The sequence below is a fragment of the Esox lucius genome, chromosome 4, assembly GCF_011004845.1.
Source record: "Esox lucius isolate fEsoLuc1 chromosome 4, fEsoLuc1.pri, whole genome shotgun sequence".
Classification (NCBI taxonomy): Eukaryota; Metazoa; Chordata; class Actinopteri; order Esociformes; family Esocidae; genus Esox; species Esox lucius.
This window is the reverse complement of record NC_047572.1, coordinates 17,622,665-17,646,109: the sequence shown is the minus strand read 5'-3', so window position 1 is coordinate 17,646,109 and position 23,445 is coordinate 17,622,665. Positions and strand designations below refer to the sequence as shown.

The window sequence follows — 23,445 nt, the reverse complement described above, 5'->3', positions numbered from 1 at the left end:
AGATGTGACACAAGATGTCCATTTACATGTTGAAGCTCTAGACTGGTTCTCAGAGCTGAGAATACAGGAGACTATTTGCTCTGTGGGTAAACACTAAGAGGAGTTATTGGGCCGACAGTTTGGTAGGAACTGGTGAGGTGTTCTGGGGGCTTCGGTGTGAGTTACCATGTCCCCAATGGCAGACTCAAATACTAAATCAGGCAACATACCTCATTTTACACTAGAAGTGTTGAAATTGAAAGTTTCTTACGGTGTTGGTTGTGTGGAGTAAGTCCTATGTTGACGAGAAGGGAACACCTGTGACTCAAAAAACTCCCGTTTTGTCATTCCCCATATAAAAGACAGAGCAGATGAAGACCCATCCTGGGCAGCAGTGAGTCTATTTAGTTCAGAGCAGACTGACTCTGCACAGTCAGAGTTGTGTGAGGAAATTGAAATGATCTTGACATGTTGTGGCTTCTGTGTTTTGAGGTATAGCAGTAAAGAAACCAAGACTCAGTTGAAGGAGCTCTGAGTTGAATCAGAGATGACCGGAACGTAAGGAGTCTGGAGACTGAGTGGTGAAAGTGTAACAGGGTTTTATGTGGAGAAAGTGTTCTAATTGTTAGTCATTTTTTGGTATGAAGATCTTAGGTACAACAGTTAATTTTCCAGTTAGATGTAGGAACTGGTGGGAGTGGTCTGTGTGCACGGAGGTATTTTGGGGCATGTTTTACCTCTGCTTTCATCACAGGATTCATCTGTGTGAGTTGAGGTCTGACCTACGTGTGTCCCCACTTGCATCCAATCATGTCAACTCTGTTTCATCAAGGGGTGTGACTAAATTTGATTGTGTCTTACATAGACACTTAGGCCGTGGTACGCTAGTAACTACTTCCTGATCCTAAAAGGAATGTAGCTTTCTGTGACTTCTCAACAGTCTATTATATCCGTTGTCAGCTAAAGTACTTTCCTATATCTTTTTCAAGACTAAACTGTTTCCCAGAGTTGAATTGTATGACTGACACGCACAACTTGTTTTCTTCTTTTTTTATTTTTTGAGGCCCTGGTCAACTCCCATGTCATACCACCTGATGGTTTCACCTCTCACATTATCTATTGGTTGATCTTGTACAGTAAATTATTTAATTGCATGTTTCTTTTAAAGCATTTACAAACATGCTTTCAAAACTTACAAAAATATCTAAACAATACGGTATTCAGAATGTATTGATATATTTTGTAGATGTAAAGATATTCACAATTTTTACAAATTAACTGAAGGTATGTATTGGTTAAAGATTTCCTATATTACATTTGAACTCTGTAAAGAGCAGATTTGCATGTTGCAGTTGTCTGTCAAGTCTTCTAAGGTGATATGTTTGGTGATGCCTGGACAGGGCTGTTCATTCAATACCTTTTGTGCCTCTTGTCCTGTTTGGTGCTGGAAGCACTACTGACTTTCTCAAGTTGATTGTACATTAAAATCACATGACAGATTTCTTCCCTAAACCTCTGACCCCAAGAATTACGACTGAAATGCCACTGGGACTTGGAAGGAATCCCTGAGGAACTTTGGGAGTTGGAAATTGGGGACAGGATACTGTGATGTAATGCAGCGAAAATATAAATGCAGCATGTGAAGAGGAAATGTATATGCTGCCCTTCCACACTCATTTCGCATAGTCTTTTAATAGTGCAATCCATGTTACTCGTTGTCAACTACCACCATCTACATATTTGAAGAGGATTGTGCTACTAATTTGTGTCATGAGGGAAAGTAAGGTGGTTTCGGTCATCAAACACTATTTTCCATCTTCTCAAATGGTAAATAAATGTTGTTGGGGCATTGATGACAAATTTCTGAGTTTTAGGGCCATGGCAGCAGCTATGTCTTTTTATATGATTCATGGAACAACCTCCGTGAGGTGTCTGAAATGGTACCCTTGTCCCAACACAGTAGCGCACCACTTTTAGTACTGGTCCATTGAAGTGCCCTAGAAAGGGAATAGGGTGCCATTTCAGACAGACAGATAGTTGAGGAGACAGATATATAACTTCTCCATCTGTCTTCAGCCCCACAGGGACAGTATAGTCATCTTGATGACTTAGGAGAGTATATCTATGTCCCACGTAACACCCTATTAACTTTATGGACCCTGGTCAAAAGTGGTGCACTACATTGGCAAAAGAATGCCATTGGTGACACAACTGTGACTGAAAATAGTAATTTTAATTGTGTAAATAATGAGCAGACGTTTTTAGGTGTCTCTGAAAGAGGCTGTAACAATCCATCAGATTTTTCTACTTTTTCAAAGTATCTCCTAAATGTTATGAGAAACAAAACGATGAGCTAGATGCTAAATTGTAAAAGTAAAGGTATATTAAACAACATTTTCTAGTCTTGTTGAAATAAAGACTACAGATATTTAAATGGGCTTGAATGTTTTCATTTCAGATGGTTATCAAACAATGACTTACATTTTCTGTTTTTATTTTAGAAGTCATATTTTCTTTGAATTGTATGTATTTATTCAGGCTGTGTGCCTTGAAACTGTCTCAATTGAAGCAAACTTGCAACTGTCTTGGCCCATTGGAGTTTAATACTGAAGTTAGTGCAGGGACCACAGGGACAGACTTATTACAGCAATGTATATATAAATGCATAGTTATATTGAAATACATTATTTATCCCCAAGGGTAAATTCAGTAATTTGTTTACATTGTGATAGCTTGTTTCGTCCCTGCGGGTCATTAGTGAGTGGCTGTAAAGCAGGGGTGTCAAACCGGTTCCACGGAGGGCCGAGTGTTTGCAGGTCTTTGGGTTTTCCTTTAAATTGGTTCCCAGGTCAGACCTGAACAACCAGGTGGGGGTAGAAATTAACCAATTAGTGAACTAATTAATCAATCAGGTACAAGGTGAGAGCGAAAACCTGCAGACACTCGGCCCTCCGTGGAACCGGTTTGACACCTGTGCTGTAAAGTATTGGTCGTCTTAATTTCAGCGTTTTTTAACTATTGACGAAGGCTTGTTGATACCACCCAGCGTAGTCTGAGACAGGGACATTGCTAGCCCTAAAATATGAATTACCCCCCCCCCCCCCCCAAAAAAAAGAATTTAATATATCAGTCAATATATTTTCTTTCCATCACGTCTAAACTTCTTTGTATAGAAATTGGATAGAATCATGTTCATTTGGCAGCATGTTCGGGTTTGATGCTTTGAACGTAACTTTCTAGAAGTAAAGTCCTCTCAAGTTCAAAATGTAATAGCACTGGAAAGATTAAATTATATCTAAAAGAAATTGAGGTCCATGATTAAGAGTGGGCTTTAGTTTCTTCTTTTAGATAGAATTTAAGTCATATTAGATCAGTGTATAACACAAACTATGAGACCGGTATACTTCCAGTCAACCTTGACCAAAAATAACCTTATTTTGATAGATTTTACACCCTTTGTTACTCTGCAAAATACATGATGAAAAGATGTGCCCAGACCCTGCATAACGAGGCTTACCCCCCATCCATGATTTTCTAGTGACGTCCCTGTCTGAGAAAACACTAAATGTAGTGTTCTTTAAATGATATAGCTTTGGTAAGATGTATTTTTATTATAATTAGTGACTTGTAATCAAGCAAGATCGATTCTTTCCAGAGTACAATATATATCTACACTGATTAAGTATTTGCCCTTTGGGAACATTGGACTACTTTCTGATTCACTAAATTAAGTCCTCGTATTATACGAAGTTTTCCACCGAGCGGTTCCACCAGACTTCCGGAATTTTGGCGTGCTGGAAAGTAGCATGGTAAATGGAAACTCCCCAGACTACTACTGCAGCCAGTAATTCCGTAAAAAAAAAAAAAAGAAGTTGACCAACTGCCGAAACCCGGGATCGAACCAGGGACCTTTAGATCTTCAGTCTAACGCTCTCCCAACTGAGCTATTTCGGCGGTATACATCTTCGCTAGACGTCCACATGGCTAATTATATAACTCTAGGTTATTGTAGTTGGAAAGGATTTATATGAAAAAAAGTTAAACACATATGCAAGTGATGTATATTTCGAAGCCAACCGACGGATGGAATTCTTGAAGGATAGATTAGGAAGTAAGAATAAAGTCCTAGCAAAAAAGGACAGCATCTATAAAAAATGTTCCTAATCAAGCGAGGGTGTTTTAATATCGTTTATACGATCTCATCTATTAGAAAGACACAGTATTTCCCCTTTATAGCACAAATAATATTATCTGAAATTGATAGTCCATGTTACAGCAATCCTTTTTGTAATCCTCTTCCGGAAAAAACAAATGACGAAACTTCTGAATATGTGGCGATATTTAGACTGCTGAACATCCTAATTCACATCATTTTTTTAAAGACGGACACTGGGTGGGATAGTTCTTCATAGTTACATTGTTCACTTTGGCACCTTTTTACAATGAAGTAGAAATTCGCAGGCTATTGAGCAAGCCTAGTTTGCAGGCCTACTAATCGCTTAGCTGAAAAAACCCTATCATGTTGACAGTGCTTGTGGATTCATTGGACTTGAACACATTTCACTCCTGAGTCATTATTACAAAGTTTTGTGTGAAACACCATGACATTTGACATGACATTTAGTTTAATCATCAAAAGGCCTAGGCAACGATAAGCTTAGTATATTATTATTAACCATTTGCATAACAGATAAGATACAATGCTATGATTGGCCCTACTTTTACCTATAGCAAACAATGATCTTACTAGGAAGCTACATCGTTTTACTTTGTTGTTTAGCCAAAACGCTTGCAATATGTATGTTTTGGGACGTGGGACTATGTTTAAACTATGCAGCCTCATCACTGCTCGTTATCATTAACATAATGTAGGTAAAGTACCGGTATCTGCGTCTGTTAACAATCCATCAAATGCCAACATTGTTTCCATGTTAACCATATGCTGTTAGATTGTCTCTTTAAAGGAAAGCCACGGCTACAACTGAATGGAATTGTTACATTTCATACGGGAACAACAAAAAAGCAGATTTTTTTAAATGCTCAGTCATTTTAAATAGACCTGAATTAGTCAGCAAATAGCGAAATAGACAATTCAAAGTTGCGGGCTGTTCGCAAGTTTTGATGCGATTGAGTTCTTCAGTTGAAGGGAAGCTTAAGCGTAATATATATAATTAATAATATATCTTATAAATATTTTTTATTGAATATTCTGTACGACAACTAGTGTTAAACATAATTAATTTACAAAGTGTATTAGACTCTTACTCTGAAGGTGAAAAATAAATCAGTAACCCGGAAATACTTAACCTTTCCTGTTTCAAGTCTTTCCTCATGATTAGACAGGTTTGTCTTACTCTACACACTCTCCTGAACATTTCCTACATTACTTTCTCTGTGGAATATTCAAATAGTTTATTAGCTATGAGGCAATATGTATTCCATATTCAGTTATTGACATTGTCAGAATCTTGCCCTTGGAACGTGTTTTAATACCCACTTTTTATTGAAATTACTCTTAAATATGATCATATTTGAATTGTTGTCAACGTTTTGAGAGGTACATTTTCGTAAACAATTAATAAACACAGTTTGAAATAATACGTTGGTCTCTTTTATTTAGAACGTTTCCTAATTTTCGGGACCCGGAAGTGTTTCTTTAATGTTGTGCACAAGACGCTGATGGATGGGAGTAATGGTGAATATGATGATGGAAGGTTGCTCTAATTCCCGAACTGTAGTTGGAAAACAAAAATTCCACAACTCTTTTCCCTATATACAAGCAGACTACTGTGAGAGGTAAATGGAAACTAGCTTAGATCACACTTTTTTGTTAAACATCAAATGCGCTTTGCTGGTACGCAAACAAGCTAGCTGCTGTAGTTAGCTAACGAATGCGTTAGCTTGGTTTCCTTTTCCATGGGTATACCTGGCCATTGTTTGTGTTTAGTAAACAATTTCAGGGAAAGCAATATAACAAGCGTATTTTCCTCCAATCGGGACAGGGCCCATTGGGGCAGACTGCTTGAGTAATGCAATTTGGTTTATCTGAGAAAGATGGATGAAAACTCCACCAACCAACATCGGCTTCTGATTGCCTTAGTGTCGGTTTTGCTGTTTGGTGTCATTGTTCTTCAGTACGTTTGCCCCAGCTCCGATTGCCAGTTGTTGCACCTAGGATCACTGTCCTCAAAGTCGGGTAGCAACACCTTCGGTCCCCGGGGAGAGAGATACGACATTGGTCTTAGTGGAAAGGACCCTTACGTAGCTGAAGACGGTGCCTTAGCCCGTTTTGTTCCCCGCTTCAATTTCACGACTGCTGACCTCAGTCGCCTTGTTGACTTCAATATCAAGGGAGACGATGTTATTGTTTTTTTACACATCCAGAAAACAGGGGGCACAACCTTTGGTCGACATTTAGTGCGTAATATTCAACTCGAGAGACCTTGTGAGTGCCATGCTGGCCAAAAGAAATGTACTTGTTACCGACCAGGTAAAAGGGAAACATGGCTATTCTCCCGGTTCTCCACCGGCTGGAGCTGCGGTCTTCACGCTGACTGGACGGAGTTGACCAACTGCGTACCGTCCCTCATGAACACGCGCGAACCTCCCAAGAAGCCAACTGTTCCTAGGTGAGTGTGGCTCTGGGTTTAAAAGAAATGGTGGAAGACAATGTCTGTTTGCTCTGTTTCTTCCTGTTGATTTGAATGTAAAGCTCATCTCTCATTATCGATCAGAGACGTGAAATAATCCATAATAATAATGCTTTTATTCATTTTATTTTACAACCAATTTGTATTTTAAATGCACCTGGCGTTATTGGATGGTGGTGTTCATGTTTAATGGTTAGTTGCTCATATTCACCACAGAGTCAATGTAAAATGTGACTCTAACTGAATTTGTTTTCGGTGTATAAATAAAAAATAGCTGATATTTGTCATGTAATGACACTCATGAATGTTTGGGTGGGCATTTGGGTGAGTTGCACAGATATGGATTCAGTCTCATTGAGAACGTATAGTTAGTTGTTATTACAGAGGTGCTGAATCCAAAGACTAATAGGCTGACTTAAGTGTCTCTCCTGTTCTTTCTTAGGCGGAACTACTACTACATCACCATCCTGCGTGACCCAGTGTGGCGCTACCTGAGTGAGTGGCGGCACGTGCAGCGTGGTGCCACCTGGAAGGCCTCCCTGCATGTGTGTGACGGTCGCGCCCCTACCCTGGCAGAACTGCCCAGCTGTTACCCTGGGGATGACTGGTCCGGCTGCTCCCTGCAAGACTTCATGGACTGTCCCTACAACCTGGCAAGCAACCGGCAGGTCCGCATGCTGGCTGACCTCAGCTTAGTGGGCTGCTACAACGTGTCCACAATGAGTGAGGATGGGCGATGGGCCATGTTACTGGAAAGTGCCAAGCGCAACCTGCGGGGCATGGCATTCTTTGGCCTGACGGAGTACCAGAGGAAAACCCAGTACCTGTTTGAGAGGACCTTCCGACTGGCGTTCATTGCCCCCTTCACCCAGCTCAATGGCACACGGGCGGCCAGTGTAGAGGTCGCCCCTGAAACACAGCACCGGATCCGCCAGCTGAACAAATGGGACGTGGAGCTGTACGAGTATGCCCGCGACTTGTTCCTCCAGCGCTTCCAGGTGGCCCGGCAGCAGGAGAGGAGACAGGCTCGGAAGAGGAGGCAGCAGGAGAGGAGGAGACTCAGGGGGAGGATGGGGAGAGCGGGAATGGCGAAGCTAGTGGCCGTGTGGCCCAGCGACAAGCCCCAGCGGACAGAGACCCAGGCTGGGAGGACCATATCCACCAACCTTGGAACATCCTCCCCAGAGGTGAAACAGCAGGGGAGGGGAGGTGGCGAGACAACAGACCGGTGGGATTGGGAGAACAACAGCGCACTGGAGGACTACATGAACAATGTGGAACAGTGGCGGTAGTGGTGAGAGGACACACCCAGAGAGTGAAGGAAGGATAGCCCAGCTGAGCCGTGTACATTCCGCCAGATATGCCTTGTCTTCACAGACATTCAGGGTGCGTCCTACGAGTGTGTGCTTGTTCATGCCCTTTCATGGGTTTGGAAGGGAATGACTGTTATAATAAAAGGTTGATTTTGGCCGTGCCTACACCAGTCCGAATGCTATTATATATATGTGGGTAGTAGTGAACGAATGCGTACTTCAGGTAGAAGGAGATCTGGGACACAGCTGTTCTCAAAACTCAATTCTAACTACACACAGCTTCCTTCATCCTGCATCCTAACCTTCAGTCCATGGCCAGTTTCCCCTACGGCAATACCTACTTATTTAGCTTGAATGTCATTTGGTTTTGTGTACTTCAATATTTGACATTGTGATAGATGGAATTCTTCAACGCTTATTCAGAATTGGCACTCCGTTGACTTATATAGTCCTCTACTTTTGACAATCCCGGTCAAAAATAGTGAAATCTGGTGCCATTTGGGACAAGCCCACCACTAACACCATGCCCTAAAGATTACCCAAGCTTTTGGGAAAATAATGATGGTTGAAAATATACCAAGCAAAAAAGGTTTCCCTGATAATAATTCAGACCTTTTTTGTTGTTACAGAGAATAAGCTGTGTTTTTATTATAACTGATGGTTCTCTATTCTTATTATTCATAAATGTTGCTATTAATCAGTATGGTTAACTGAATATTGTGTTGAATGATATGCTACTCACATATGATTGTAAGAAAGACTTGATGATGAAGGTGCGGAAAGAAAATAATTTCTCACTAAACTTGATTTATTTTACCTCAATCAGTAGCACACTGTCTGTTATATTCACCTGTTATTATGCTATTATTATGTCCTTGTCTCATCTTTTGTATGTAAGACCAAATAAACCTTTTTGGTAACTGACTAATATGCCAAACCAAGTTTCTCAGTATGTAGACATTCTTGTTCCATGTTTTACATATACCAGGGCAGGGGTATTGAACACTCCGGTCAGGAGCCTGCTGGTTTTCTGTTTGAACAGATGAGTTGCACTAACTTGTTGTCCCTGGTCAAAACAGACAATGTAGAATGTTAATAATAACTGGAAACCTTTGTCTGGGCTGTCATTGTTGAGTGTGAATTTAACATTTATTTAGACTCATTCCAGACTGAGTCAATGGCTACGGAAACGTTGCAGTCCTTAAATGGAGGGTGCTTCCTACCGGCCACCAAACATCCTGGTCATGTCCCCCTTATTGGCAAACCCCTTCCTCTGTTCCATTATTATGTATTCTCTTAGATTATGGGATCAGTTTGAGGCTTGAAATTACACAAACGTACCACTCCAGCTGAACATGTCTGTGTGTACAGTGGATATAAAAAGTCTACACAACCCTGTTAAAATGCCAGGTTCTTCTGATGTTAAAGAATGAGACAAATCATGTCAGAACTTTTTCCACCTATAATGTGAACAATTCAATTAAGAAACAAACTGAAATCTTTTAGGGGGAAAAATAAAAACTCACAATAACCTGGTTGCATAAGTGTGCACACCCTTAAACTAGTAGTTTGTTGAAGCACCTTTTGATTTTATTACAGCACTCAGTCTTTTTGTCTTTGAGTCTATTAGCATGGCACATCTTGATGTTAGTTTTTCTTTAAGAAGCCCTCCTGTTCTCCACTCATTACCTGTATTAACTGCACCTGTTTGAACTTTTTACCTGTATAAAAGACACCTGTCCACACACTCAATCAAACAGACTCCAACCTCTCTACAATGGCCAAGATCAGAGAGCTGTGTAAGGACATCAGGGATACATTTGTAGACCTGCACAAGGCTGGGATGGGCTAAAGGGCAATAGGCAAGCAGCTTGGTGAGAAGGCAACAACTGTTGGCACAATTATTAGAAAATGGAGGAAGTTCAAGATGACGGTCAATCTCCCTCGGTCTGGGGCTCCATGCAAGATCTCACCTCGTGGGGCATCAATGATCATGAGGAAGGTGAGGGATCAGCCCAGAACTACACGGCAAGACCTGGTCAATGACCTGAAGAGAGCTGGGACCACAGTCTCAAAGAAAACCATTAGTAACACACTACGCCGTCATGGATTAAAATCCTGCAGCACACGCAAGGTCCCCCTGTTCAAGCCAGCGCATGTCCAGGCCTGTCTGAAGTTTGCCAATGACCATCTGGATGATCCAGAGGAGGAATGGGAGAAGGTCATGTGGTCAGATGGGACAAAAATAGAGCCTTTGGTCTAACTCCACTTCCTGTGTTTGGAGGAAGAAGAAGGATGAGTACAACCCCAAGAACACCATCCCAAACTTGAAGCATGAAAGTGGAAACATCATTCTTTGGGGATGCTTTCCTGCAAAGTATTGAGGGGAGGATGGATGGGGCCATGTATCGCGAAGATCTTGGCCAACAACCTCCTTCCCTCAGTAAGAGCATTAAAGATGGGTCGTGGCTGGGTCTTCCAGCATGACAAAACCCGAAACACACAGCCAGGGCAACTAAAGAGTGTCTCCGTAAGAAGCATCTCAAGGTCCTGGAGTGGCCTAGCCAGTCTCCAGACCTGAACCCAATAGAAAATATTTGGAGTGAGCTGAAAGTCCATATTGCCCAGGGACAGCCCCGAAACCTGAAGGATCTGGAGAAGGTCTGTGTGGAGGAGTGGGCCAAAATCCCTGCTGCAGTGTGTGCAAACCTGGTCAAGAACTACAGGAAACGTATGATCTCTGTAATTGCAAACAAAGGTTTCTGTACCAAATATCAAGTTCTGCTTTTCTGGTGTATCAAATACTTATGTCATGCAATAAAATGCAAATTAATTACATACAATGTGATTTTCTGGATTTTTGTTTTAGTTGCTGTCACTCACAGTTGAAGAGTACCTATGATAAAACGTATAGACTTCTACATGCTTTGTAAGTGGGAAAACCTGCAAAATCGGCAGTGTATCAAATACTTGTTCTCCCCACTGTATGAAAAATACAGTAGATTGTTGTCACATTTAGCACACAGCCAGCACATGCCAGAAATTCTTGCAGTTCCTTTAATGTTGCTGTAGACCTCTTGGAAGACTCCCTGACCAGTTTTCATCAAATTTGGAGGGGCGTCCAGTTCTTGCTAAGGTCTCTATTGTGCCATATTTTCTTTACTTGATGATGACTGTCTTCACTTTGTTCCATGGTATATCTAATGCTTTGGAAATTCTTTTGTACCTTTCTCTTGACTGATATATTTCAACAATGAGATCCCTCTGATGCGTTGGAAGCTCTCTGCGGACCATGGCTTTTGCTCTGAGATGCAACTAAGAAAATGTCAGGAAAATCCTACTTTAACAACTGAACTTTATTTGTAATTAAATGATGGCAGGTGTGTAGTGACATCTATTTAACACGAGTTTGAATGTGATTGGTTATTTCTGAACACAGCCACATCCCCAGTTATAAGAGGGTGTGCACACTTATGCGACCAGGTTATTGTAAAGTTTTTATTTTTCATTTTTCCCACTCGAAGATTTCAGTATCTTTTTCAATTGAATTGTTCACATTATAGATCACATTAAAAGTGGAAAAAGTTCTGACATGATTTATCTTTGTCTCATTCTTTTACATCACAAAAACCTAGCATTTTCACAGGGGTGTGTAGACTTTTCATATCCACTGTATATATATATACAGCTCCGGAAAGAAATTAAGAGACCACTGCACCTTTTTCTTCCTTTCCAAAAAAGTAGAAAAGGAAGGTTTTGGGTGAGGAACAGAAGGGTTAAAATTAAGAGACTACTGCAAATTGAATGCTTCTGTTCCTCACTCAAAACGTTCCTTTAAACTTTTTTGGGAAGGAACGAAAAAGGTGCTCTCTTAAGAGGTCTCTTAATTTTTTCCGGGGCAGTATAAATACACTACAGTTCAAATGTTGGGGTCACTTTGAAATGTCCTTGTTTTTGAATTATTTTTTTTGTCCATTTAAATAACATACATTTGATCATAAATACAGTGTAGATAATTTTTATTTTGTAAATTACTATTGTAGCTGGAAATGGCTGATCATGGGTGTACAGGGGCCCATTATCAGCAACCATCAGTCTTGTGTTCCAGTGGTGCGTTGTGTTTGCTACTCCTAGTTTATTGTTTTGAAAGGCTAATTAGAAACAATATTAGAAAAAAATGTAACTTCTAAAGTGCTGAGACAAAACACACACAGACCGAACATAAAAAGAAAAAGCAAACTATACAGACAACGAATGAAAAGCAACTCACTGCTTTTCATTAAAAAACGCTTTTGCAGTTATGTCAGCAGAGTTGAAAACTGTTGTACTGACTAAAGAAAGCTATAAAACGGGTGTTTAAACTAGTTGAGTGTCTGAAATATCAGCAATTGTGGGTTCGATTACAGGTTCAAAATGGCCAGAAACAAATAACTTTCTTCTGAAACTCATCAGTCTATTGTTTCTCTGAGAAATAAAGGCAATTCAATCTGAGAAATTGCCAAGAAACTGAAGATCTCATACAACGCTGTGTACTACTCCCTTCAGAGAACTGTGCAAACTGGCTCTAACCAGCATAGAAAGAGGAATGGGAGGCCCTGGGGCACAACTGAGCAAGAGGACAAATATGTTAGAGTGTCTAGTTTGAGAAACAACCTCACAGGACCTTAACTGGCAGCTTTATTTAATAGTACGAGCAAAACACCAGTTTAACGTCAACAGTGAAGAGGCGACTCCAGGAGGTTGGCCTTCTAGGCAGAGTTGCAAAGAAAAAGCCATATCTCGGACTGGCCAATAAAAAGAAAAGATTAAGATGGGCAAAAGAACAGAGAATGGACTGAAGAATATTGGAAAAACATTTTTGGTACAGAGAGGTGTTCGAATCACAAAGAAGAAGATTCATGAGATGCAGACCAAATTAAAAGATGCTGGAAGAGTGCTTGACGCCATCTGTCAAGCATGGTGGGGGCAAAGTGTGGTCTGGGGGTGCTTTGATGGTGGTGAAGTGGGAGATTTGTACAAGGTAAAAGGCATCTTGAAGAAGGAAGGCTATCACTCCATTTTGCAACACCATGACATACCCTGTGGATGGCACTTGATTGGAGCCAGATTCCTCCTCCAACAGGACAATGACCCAAAGCACAGCTCCAAACAATGCAAGAACTATTTTGGGAAGAAAGGGGAATTGTGTGAAATCTCTTTAGATTACTTCAACAAATTGATAACTAGATTGCTAAAGGTCTGCAAGGCTGTAATTGCTGCAAATGGAGGATTCTTTGACAAAAGCAAAGTTTGAGGACACAATTATTATTTACATTAGAATCATTATTTTTAATAATTTCTATGACTATATTTCTTGTACATTTTGATATACTTCCTATTCAGACTCATTCGATGTATGTATTCATGGAAAACAAGGACATTTCTATGTGACCCCTAATTTTTCTACAAACATACAGTGGATTGCAAAATTATTCAATTTCTTACTGATTAATGGTTGTACATTGAAATGTCATTCTTTTTTTACATTTTATTTTAAATCACTGTAACTAAAAACAAATGATTGTATGGTGATATATAATATATAATAACAAAAAAGGAATGAGTTACTTGCAAAAGTATTCGGCCTATGTGCTGTGGGGTAGCTCTCAGTTTGAAAAGATTGAAGAAATTGCTCTAACAAAGACAATTACCTTACCATTCGTCTCCACCTGTGAATCATTAAAATTGCTGAAACTTTGTCTGGATGATCATGAATGAATGAACATGTATTATAAATGATCTATAAATTAGCTTTATTATGAAGTAACCAGTGATAAATTACAAATGCATAGGTTAGGAAAATAATACAACATAATATCCATGTCTTTGGATATCCCAATTGTATCATTGATCAGGAAGTGGAACCTACAATGGACTCTCCTCTGGTTGGTACAAATGTGAACTCTACTCCCTCTCCATCTTTCTCTCGGTCGCTAGCTTGCTCCAGCAGAAGGCGCCAAATCCATGGTACTGTTTCCACTGACAATTGTTATCTCAGTTTCCGGATAAATCTAAATGACAATAATTCCGATTATACATTCTCCTTTGGATTGATTCATCTATAATTGTGCATTGCAGTGCATTGATGGAAATCTGAATTTTACTACACTCCACCGATCCAAACTGTGGCTTTCTACCTGCACCATACATGGCTACATGTATGGTTATTAGTAGTTGCGTGTATCATTTTTCTACAGTTTGGTCAATCATTCTCATTAAGGAAAGAATATGGCTCTGATCTTGATTATACAGGCTGCTTTGATGACATGATACTGTGTAATACCATTTAAGACTCGAGGCTGTACCTGATGTTATGGACATGCGGTACTGAAGGTTAAAGGTAGACATAGCTGAATGTTAAATGAGACAATAGACTAAAGGTAGTAAGGTGATCCACCCAATAAAGGTGGATAGCGGAGTCAAATGGGATTCCTTAAAATGGAGGCATTTGCACGGCAATGCGTAATACCAAACAACACTTTTCTCTTGAACTCCTCCCTTCTGCTTTTGCCCTCCCTCAAAAAATGTACCTCGCCTTCCGCTTGTCTAGCTAGCTTGTCTGCGTTTTATTTAGCTAGCTATCAAGTTGCGACATTTCACTTCACGCCGCTTCATTGCTTTGTTTCCCGCATACTTTATTTTGATAATTCCACGAGACGCATAATTTCGAAAGGTCGTAGATGTTATAGTGATTAAAAAATGTTTTTCGCCTAAACTATGGCGCATTTAGAATTGTTAAAATAAGCCAATTTGCTTATTATGCCATCAGTTACAATTAATTTCGCATGAGTAGTAAATAAGAAGACAGTGTTGAAGATCGGATTAGGCTATTGATCAGTCTACCAAGCTGGTGCACACAGGTAAGACCACTGATGCTTGCCTGTCGCAGTTGACTTTCACCTGACGTCTTGCATTATTAATTGCGCTTGTATTTGCCCGCAAATAAGCTGGTAACGACATGGTAACAACAGATCTATTGGAAGTTCGTAAATAAGTACCATATGGATAGACACCATTGAACGAACTGTATTTGCCTGTTGCTGGGTAGGTTACAATATCGTATACCGTCTGTTGGCGAGTTTACGCATCGAATACAGAGAAAATAATTATAACTCCACGTTTGACAATTCACAGTAGGCCTAGTCCATATGGTGACGCATTTAGCCTAGGTCTACTAACAATCGAATCATAGGTTTTTCTGGGCTGTCAGACTCACAGTAAGCCAAATCGGTGGTCACACGTCAGTAATACGCGGGTCAGTTTCTAATGCGGACATGTTGTGTGATAGGGTGCACAATTGGTTTATCCTCTGTTTTTCATTATTGATAAGACCTTGCCGACTGGTAATATTGAAACAATGCTTGCCACGTACTAGACCTCTTTCATGTTTTGAAGAAGTACATTATATATTGTAATAATTGCATAATTCTTGCCTTGTGTGTAGACATGCTGGATTGCAAGATCCCCATTCTTGACTCACAAGGACATCGTTGATAGGGAGGTTTCTGGAGGTTTATATTTATTGACTTTATGTCATTATGAATGTAAAACACATGGCTGGTTGTTCATGCCTACAGGATGTCATTACAACCTAGACGTAATAACAATCAATTGATTTACCTTTGGTCTTTGTGTGTAGTCCACATGACTGTTAGTACTGTAGTTCTAAAATCTGCTACCCAGTCAGTACTTTAAAGGAGCTGACATCACTGTCAAAACAAAAGTTAGGGAAACCAGACAAGAATGTTAATATATGGAATGTACATTTTGCGATCCCAACTTTCTGTGTTTAAAATAGCGGTATCCATTGATAGCAGTTTCCAGTGAGAGAGTCATTCAAGGCCCAATATGGTGCTGGCCTGGGGTCTAGTTGGAGAATCAGTGCTCTCCTGGAAATGTTCTCATTGCATTGATAACCTGTAATCAGACATTCTGTCTTGTTCCTTCGTACAATATCTTGCGTATCTGTCTAAAATAGCGCCCTATTCCCAATGCAGTGCACTACTTGTGTGAGTTCCAAAGTACTGCATAGGTACTGGTGCCATTGGGGATCATTTCTAGGCTCATTGATTTCCAGTCCATTATACAGGAGTACTCTAGGTTAAACCAGGTGACTAGCCCAGGTGACCTCTATCTTTGCCAGGTGTGATCCACCCAGTGTAGCCATTTTCCAAACAGGAAGCAGAAGGGGCGGGAGATCTGCAGATAAGGAGCCATGCAAAGTCAATGGTATATACATTTTCCTTTGCGAATGAATGGAATTGCCCTGCCTCATTGAACAGCATTGCTAGTCTAGACTTGTTGATGTTCTCTCTTTTTCTTCTCTCGCTTTCTCTCTGCATTGGACTCTGCACCCTTAAAGCTTTTTTATTTTTTCACCCCATGTAATCACACACAACCGCTGCACCACACTCACAATGAGGTTACTGTTACTACACTCCTAAGCAACTTGTCCTGTCCTCATTTCCCCTCCACACAACTAACCAGATTGCCAGATGCTGCCTAGTGCTTTTATTGTGCAAATAAAACATTACCCTGATAAGGCAACAGCACAAGAACATCCCCAAATGTTATGCAGGCCATATGATATTGATTTAGTGATGACATTTGATCATGTTCAGCCATATCACAGGCAGTACATGGCACGGATCACTTGGACGAGGTAATAGGTCAGGGGTGGGTAACCTTTATGACAAGCCACTAGATTAAATTAGCATGAAATCTGACCTTTAAGGTCACAGACATTGGACTGGGCAGTGAAATTGCAGGGAGATCAAATCTTGTAAACATGAAAATAGGAAATATGCTACAGAACTGATGTTAGCCAACATTTTTATTTAAATACCTAGCAACTAAGGAAGTATTGTGATTAACTGAGTTGCAACTCACATCAAGCTCATACATACAAGATGATCAATTGTAATAAAAGGTATTTTAAAGCAAACAGAAATGTTGTTTGCTTCTTTACTTTTATAATTACGTTTGAAAGAACTTTCTTAATGCACTAAGTCTCTAGCCGTCTATCAAGGCTGCTGGAGCTTCATTCAGCTGTTAATGAGGGACCTAACATATTACAAGAAGGTCATAAAGAAATGAACTAGTGAACACAAATGTAATACTGGGATTCTATCCAGTATGAGGAATCCACTCGGAACTTAAGCCTCTTCCTAAACCCTGCCCAATTTAACAAACTGCATACAATGCTAAACAGCATACATTTACATTTTGGAAAGAAATAGCCCACTTTAAAAAGTTAGGGTTACGAAATGGCAACTTAATGTTTAACAGATATTTTAGTTTCTTTTCAACCACATTGCTATTTGTGAAAATTGATACATGGGCATTAGAAATCTATTAATAGCCTGGCTGCCCGATTGTTAAAGAACAGTATGCGACTAGAGCTGCGATTTGCCAACTCCTGGTATAGATCAATCCAATAAAAAAATAAACTCTTAAAGACAGACTTTTACATACATGCAGAAGTCAATCCATAGATAAGCAAGCATGTCTCCTTGTTGAACCCTATCTATTACTGGTCATTCCATTCAAAATGTGGTGCATTATGTACTACCTATGTCTTTCATGTGTTGGTGTATCCAGTATACTGTATGTTTTTGTGTATGGGTGCATAATGTGTCTGAGAGGGACTGTATCTGTAGATAAGTGTATGTTTTTGTGAATATGCACTGTGGTGCTTTAACCAGCCAAGGGGATTGCAGTTACTTAACCGAATGGCTTTGCCCTCTGCCTCTGGCTGTAGGCTTTCACTCTCATAGTGACCCTTAGTTCCCCGCGTCATCTCCCCCTCCACCTCTATGTCTAATCAATCATCCAATCACTTCACCCAAACCAAACCTCTCTCACTGACCTTTTTCTCTGGTATCTCGTTCTCACTATCCTTCTCTGTCCTGCTCTCTCTCTCTCTTTCCCTCTATTGTGTCAGCCAGGTGTTGCTTTCACTTTTGAACTTTGCCTATGTTAGAATGTTTCAGTTGACCCTCATCTGAATGAGACTCTGATGCATTTTGATGGATACTATGATATGGTGTTGGTATTTTCCTTTTTAACCAACAACTAAGGTAGTCATTTGTGAGGATCTTATGCATTTAGTTTTTCAAGGGGGTCAGACTGCACATTTCGAAAATATATTGCAATCTTAAAGATTCCTTCATTCCCCAGTGTCTACTCTGATGTTAGGCCTTTGCGGTTTCACACAGTTATTTGTTACATCCAAGGGGCTGACTGGGCTTTTGGACAGCATGAGGGAGGGGCTGACTGGGCTTTTGGACAGCATGAGGGAGGGGCTGACTGGGCTTTTGGACAGCATGAGGGAGGGGCTGACTGGGCTTTTGGACAGCATGAGGGAGGGGCTGACTGGGCTTTTGGACAGCATGAGGGAGGGGCTGACTGGGCTTTTGGACAGCATGAGGGAGGGGCTGAGTGGAAACTACAGCCTGGTGTCTATAATGTAAAAAAAGTGAAGAATTGAGGAGGAAAAAAGCTCCTTAACACAGTTGTGTGGTGAAAGCCTGGAGCAAAAGCGTATTGCTTTGTCACGCTGCATTTGCCCTTGAGAATAAAGAATCCCTGTTGTTTAGCGACTCTTATGAACAAGACTCTTCTTGCAGTGACAGTTGTTTTTTTACCGAATTACTTGTAATGTATTTTTTACCACATGTCAACCCAACCAACAAAATACATTCTTGCATCTGAGAGGGCAATAACTGATCATGTACTGTACACTACAATGATGTGGATTATACAGCTGGGGCTAGTTTGTTAGGTAGCTAGTTTGGAGAGTAACAGACCTTGTTACTCTCCAGAACAGCCTGATTCTTTTGAGGCATGGATTCTTCAAAGTGTCGTGGACATTCCACAGGCATGTGGGTCCATACTGACGCAGTGGCCTAACAGTTGCAGCAGCTTGGACTGTGGGGAAGGAATGCTGCAAACAGCCATTTCCATCTCATCCCGAATGTGCTCTGTTGGGTTGAACTGCACAGGCTAGTCAAGTGAAGTCTAGTCTATGCTCGCCATCATGTTCCTGGAACTATTCTGAGACGATACAGGCTTTGTGGCGTGGTGTGTCATCCTGTTGGAAGTGTCCATGTGATGTGATTAACAAGGTTAAGTTGAAGCCATAAAGAGATCCAGCGAAATTTCTTGAATTGTACAGAATTTTGTATTTAATTTGAACAATTGAAATAAAAAATATCAAATTGTGTAACTCTTTAACAGTATACTTCATTGTTGGGTTTTGTTTTGGTAAAACATGTCATTCTGTTATGTAGTTAGGTGCTGTTTTATCTTTGTCAAGGGTCATGTGCCCTGGACTTTCCTCTCTGGCTGGTTCCCATAGGTTGTGTTTAAACAGGCCGCACACTTCACCGAGTCATTACCAGTATCACCTTGACCAGTGATTGTCAATACCAGTATAACCTTGACAAGGGACTGTCAATACTAGTATCACCTTGACCAGGGAATGTCAAAACTAGTACTACCTTGACCAGGCAGGGAGTATCAATACCAGTATAACCTTGACAAGGGACTGTCAATACTAGTATCACCTTGACCAGGGAGTGTCAAAACTAGTATCACCTGGACCAGGGAATGTCAAAACTAGTACTACCTTGACCAGGCAGGGAGTGTCAATACTAGTATCACCTTGACCAGGCAGGGAGTGTGAATACTAGTATCACCTTGATCAGGGAGTGTTAATACTAGTATCACCTTGATCAGGCAGGGAGTATGAATACTAGTATCACCTTGATCAGGGAGTGTTAATACTAGTATCACCTTGATCAGGGAGTGTTAAACTAGTATCACCTTGACCAGGGAGTGTTAATACTAGTATCACCTTGACCAGGGAGTGTTAATACTAGTGTCAACTTGACCAGGGAGTGTTAATACTAGTGTCACCTTGACCAGGGATTGTTAATACTAGTATCACCTTGACCAGGGAGTGTTAATACTAGTATCACCTTGACCAGGGAGTGTTAATACTAGTGTCAACTTGACCAGGGAGTGTTAATACTAGTGTCAACTTGACCAGGGAGTGTTAATACTAGTGTCACCTTGACCAGGGATTGTTAATACTAGTGTCACCTTGACCAGGGAGTGTTAATACTAGTGTCACCTTGACCAGGGATTGTTAATACTAGTGTCAACTTGACCAGGGAGTGTTAATTCTAGTGTCACCTTGACCAGGGAGTGTTAATACTAGTGTCAACTTGACCAGGGAGTGTTAATACTAGTGTCACCTTGACCAGGGATTGTTAATACTAGTATCACCTTGACCAGGGAGTGTTAATTCTAGTGTCACCTTGACCAGGGAGTGTTAATACTAGTGTCACCTTGACCAGGGATTGTTAATACTAGTGTCAACTTGACCAGGGAGTGTTAATACTAGTGTCAACTTGACCAGGGAGTGTTAATACTAGTATCACCTTGACCAGGGAGTGTGTCAATGCCAATAACTTTTGCATGGTCACTAGCCAAACAATATTAATGACATTTAATCAAATACAATATTAGCCTTTTGATTGCTTTCCTGTCCCGAATAATTATATATATTTTTAAATGGACTTATTTACATGCCAATTGTCTGATAGGCTATATTGCAATCTCAGGTTTAGTACTAACCAATGCGTTCAAACTCAAAAATGTAATTGATGTCAGTTGAGATCAGGGTTAATGTTTATACAGGAAGTAATGCATTAACCAAAATGTTACAAGATACCCGGAAGTGGCTTTTTTCAGTACATCTATCTCATATACATGGTTTTATATGTGCACACACAGATTGCTTTTTGCACTGAAGAAGTTTTGCTTACATGTACACTGTGTGTGTGTGTGTGTGTGAAGCAGGCTGTGTGACCTTGTAGAGTCCATATGCATTCTCTTATCCCCCACTCCATCTCTCTCCTCTCTTTTTTACTGCTGCTCTTGCAGTGGGAATGCTTCTCCTCTCTACTATCTCTCGTTTTCTCTCCTTAACCGCCCATCTTTCCCTTTCCTCTCCTATTCCTCCTCCTTTCCACTGTCTTTCCTCACGTTGTCCTCTTCTGTTTTTCCTCCCTGTTTCTTACGGTCACAGTGCTACTAGATCTGCAATGAAGCCTCAATTCAAAGCCACTATTGTAGTGTCGTCAATATTTACTGTATACAGGAAGCTGTTACAAATTGCTTGGATATGTGGCTTCTGTACTTCTGTTCAATTATTCAACACTATTGTCCGGATGAGTCCCATGGTGGGGACTTTAAGTCCTATTCCTTATCTGCTTGATCGTCCGCTCCTACCTCTTTGCTATATATTGTATAATATGACAACTCTTAACATTTAGCCTAACTTCTTTACCCATGGTGGAATAGATCAGCCCAGTAAATGTACAAATGGAATGTGAAGTGTTACATTATGATTCGACTGTACTGTAGCTGGAAATGTACTGGAAATTTGTTTGGCAAAAGCCTTGTTTGGCAAAGGAGCATAATTTTTTCAGTCAACTATTTTGTTCTCTCAAAACTCTAATTCCTAAAACTTGACTCTGGGGATCAAGTCAGGTTCCTATCATTTGTCTGAAATCCTTCATTAATCACCAGAGAGCAGCTTCAGCCACAGCGTAAAAACCCTCACTCGTTATGTGTTGTGCTGCAAGACCAGTCAGGATGTGTTTATTTCTTTCTGCTATGATAGGTTTAAACAAACAGCGCTAAAATCAGCTTGGTACCTGAAAGTGGCACCTCCTGATTGGCTGTGTATTAGGGGTTGTGCCAAGTGGTGACAGTTTAATATAAGCGCACATGTATTTTGCTCCCCCAAAGTAATCAATTATGGCTCAACTGAATGAAACGTATTCTGCCCAACACCCAAACCTTCTGCAGACATAGTAGTGGTAACTGAAAAGCTAGTTTTTAACAATATACTTTTAAAAAATGTAAACACATTTACCACCCCTACATCGGAATTTATAACATAATCCATCATATGCGAATACAAGTGGGGCTTTGCCCTGGATGTACTAATGGACTGGCCGCTCAATCATCCAGAGATTAAGAAAAAGTTTTTGGTTTGAATATGATTCGTTTAATTAGGTTTCAGTGTCATTAATCAACTGAAGAAAATGTAATTGCTACTTTATATGTACCATTTAAATATGAAATGCATATTTTAGCAGCTTTGTGAAACAAACTAGGTCATTTTTGTCTGATCTCAAATCTGTCTGCTCTACGTCTGTCTGTCTACCTTTTATTGTGGATTTCAATGAGACCATTTTCCATATTGAGTTTGTTTTAAACTTTCAGTTTCATAGGGACAAATATGTTTGTAGTATCTATTTTTATATCAATCAGTGGCTGGTTTATAGATTATATTTTGTTAACGTTAAGAAAAATATTTTGGGAAAAAAATGTATGTGCATATTTTCAAGAATCCCTGAGCTAATAGCTACTAGGTTAGCTGCTTATCTGTTTGCACTGCTTTTCAAGAATGATTGGAAGCGTTCTAGCAAAAACAACCGTCCCAAAGGACTGTGGTGGAATGCTGAGGTATGAAATAAGACAATATTTAATGTACATTATAGTAATATAATTGCCCAATAATAATATTATATAATATAATAGCCTAATACAACCCGGTTTCCCAAAAAGTTGTAATGCTGCATAAAATGAATGTCTGTACTTATGAAAGTGGAATGTTTTCCCATTCTTCTTTGACATTCTCCTTTGTCGTCTTTTTCGTTTCATAATGCGCCAAATGTTTTCTGTGGGTGACAGGTCTGGACTGCAGGCAGCTTTAGCACCCGGAGTCTTTTACCATGGAGCCATGCTATAATACGTGCAGAATGTGGTTTGGCATTGTCTTGCTGAAATACAGTGGGGAGAACAAGTATTTGAGACACTGCCGATTTTGCAGGTTTTCCTACTTACAAAGCATGTAGAGGTCTGTAATTTTTATCATAGGCACGCTTCAACTGTGAGAGATGGAATCTAAAAAACCAGAAAATCACATTGTATGATTTTTAAATAATTAATTTGCATTTTATTGCATGACATAGGTATTTTTGTTCACCTACCAACCAGTAAGAATTCTGGCACTCACAGACCTGTTAGTTTTTCTTTATGAAGCACTCCTGTTCTCCACTCATTATCTGACAAAATAGAGCTTTTTGGTCTCAACTCCACTCGCCGTGTTTGGAGGAAGAACAAGGATGAGTACAACCCCAAAACACACAGCCAGGGCAACTAACGAGGGGTTCCGTAAAGCGCATCTCAAGGTCCTGGAGTGGCCTAGCCAATCTCCAGACCTGAACCCAATAGAAAATCTTTGGAGGGAGCTGAAAGTCTGTATTGCCCAGCAACAGCCCCGAAACCTGAAGGATCTGGAGAAGGTCTGTATGGAGGAGTGGGCCAAAATCCCTGCTGCAGTGTGTGCAAACCTGGTCAAGAACTACAGGAAACGTATGACC

At 40.3% G+C, this 23,445-nt stretch overlaps 2 protein-coding genes and 1 non-coding gene across 14 annotated transcripts in view; 2 read left to right on the top strand and 1 right to left on the bottom strand.

The window, feature by feature from the left end:
* Positions 1-3,860: 3,860 nt before the first annotated feature.
* Positions 3,861-3,933, bottom strand: trnaf-gaa. Its single transcript has one exon. It is a non-coding gene; the product is annotated as a tRNA-Phe (tRNA).
* Positions 3,934-5,624: 1,691 nt separating this feature from the next.
* hs6st2 (heparan sulfate 6-O-sulfotransferase 2) lies at positions 5,625-8,866 on the top strand. 2 transcript variants are annotated; one of them, XM_010897772.3, is made up of 3 exons: positions 5,625-5,775; positions 6,470-6,608; positions 7,072-8,866. In XM_010897772.3, exons 2-3 carry the CDS (start codon positions 6,568-6,570, stop codon positions 7,919-7,921), a joined length of 891 nt encoding a protein of 296 aa, XP_010896074.1. In that variant the 5' UTR covers positions 5,625-5,775; positions 6,470-6,567; the 3' UTR covers positions 7,922-8,866. The 2 variants fall into 2 exon arrangements, with proteins under 2 accessions (XP_010896074.1, XP_010896064.1); XM_010897762.3 differs by having other exon boundaries at positions 5,625-6,608.
* A 5,637-nt stretch (positions 8,867-14,503) lies between these two features.
* Positions 14,504-23,445, top strand: part of mbnl3 (muscleblind-like splicing regulator 3) — a 38,000-nt gene continuing 29,058 nt past the window's right edge. For 10 of the 11 annotated variants that reach the window (XM_034291814.1, XM_010897710.5, XM_010897737.5 and 7 more), the window contains exon 1: positions 14,504-14,841. The gene's annotated coding sequence lies outside the window, so the exon portion shown is untranslated. The remainder of the gene's footprint in view (positions 14,842-23,445) is intronic. The other variant, XM_010897744.5, reaches the window with a different exon arrangement.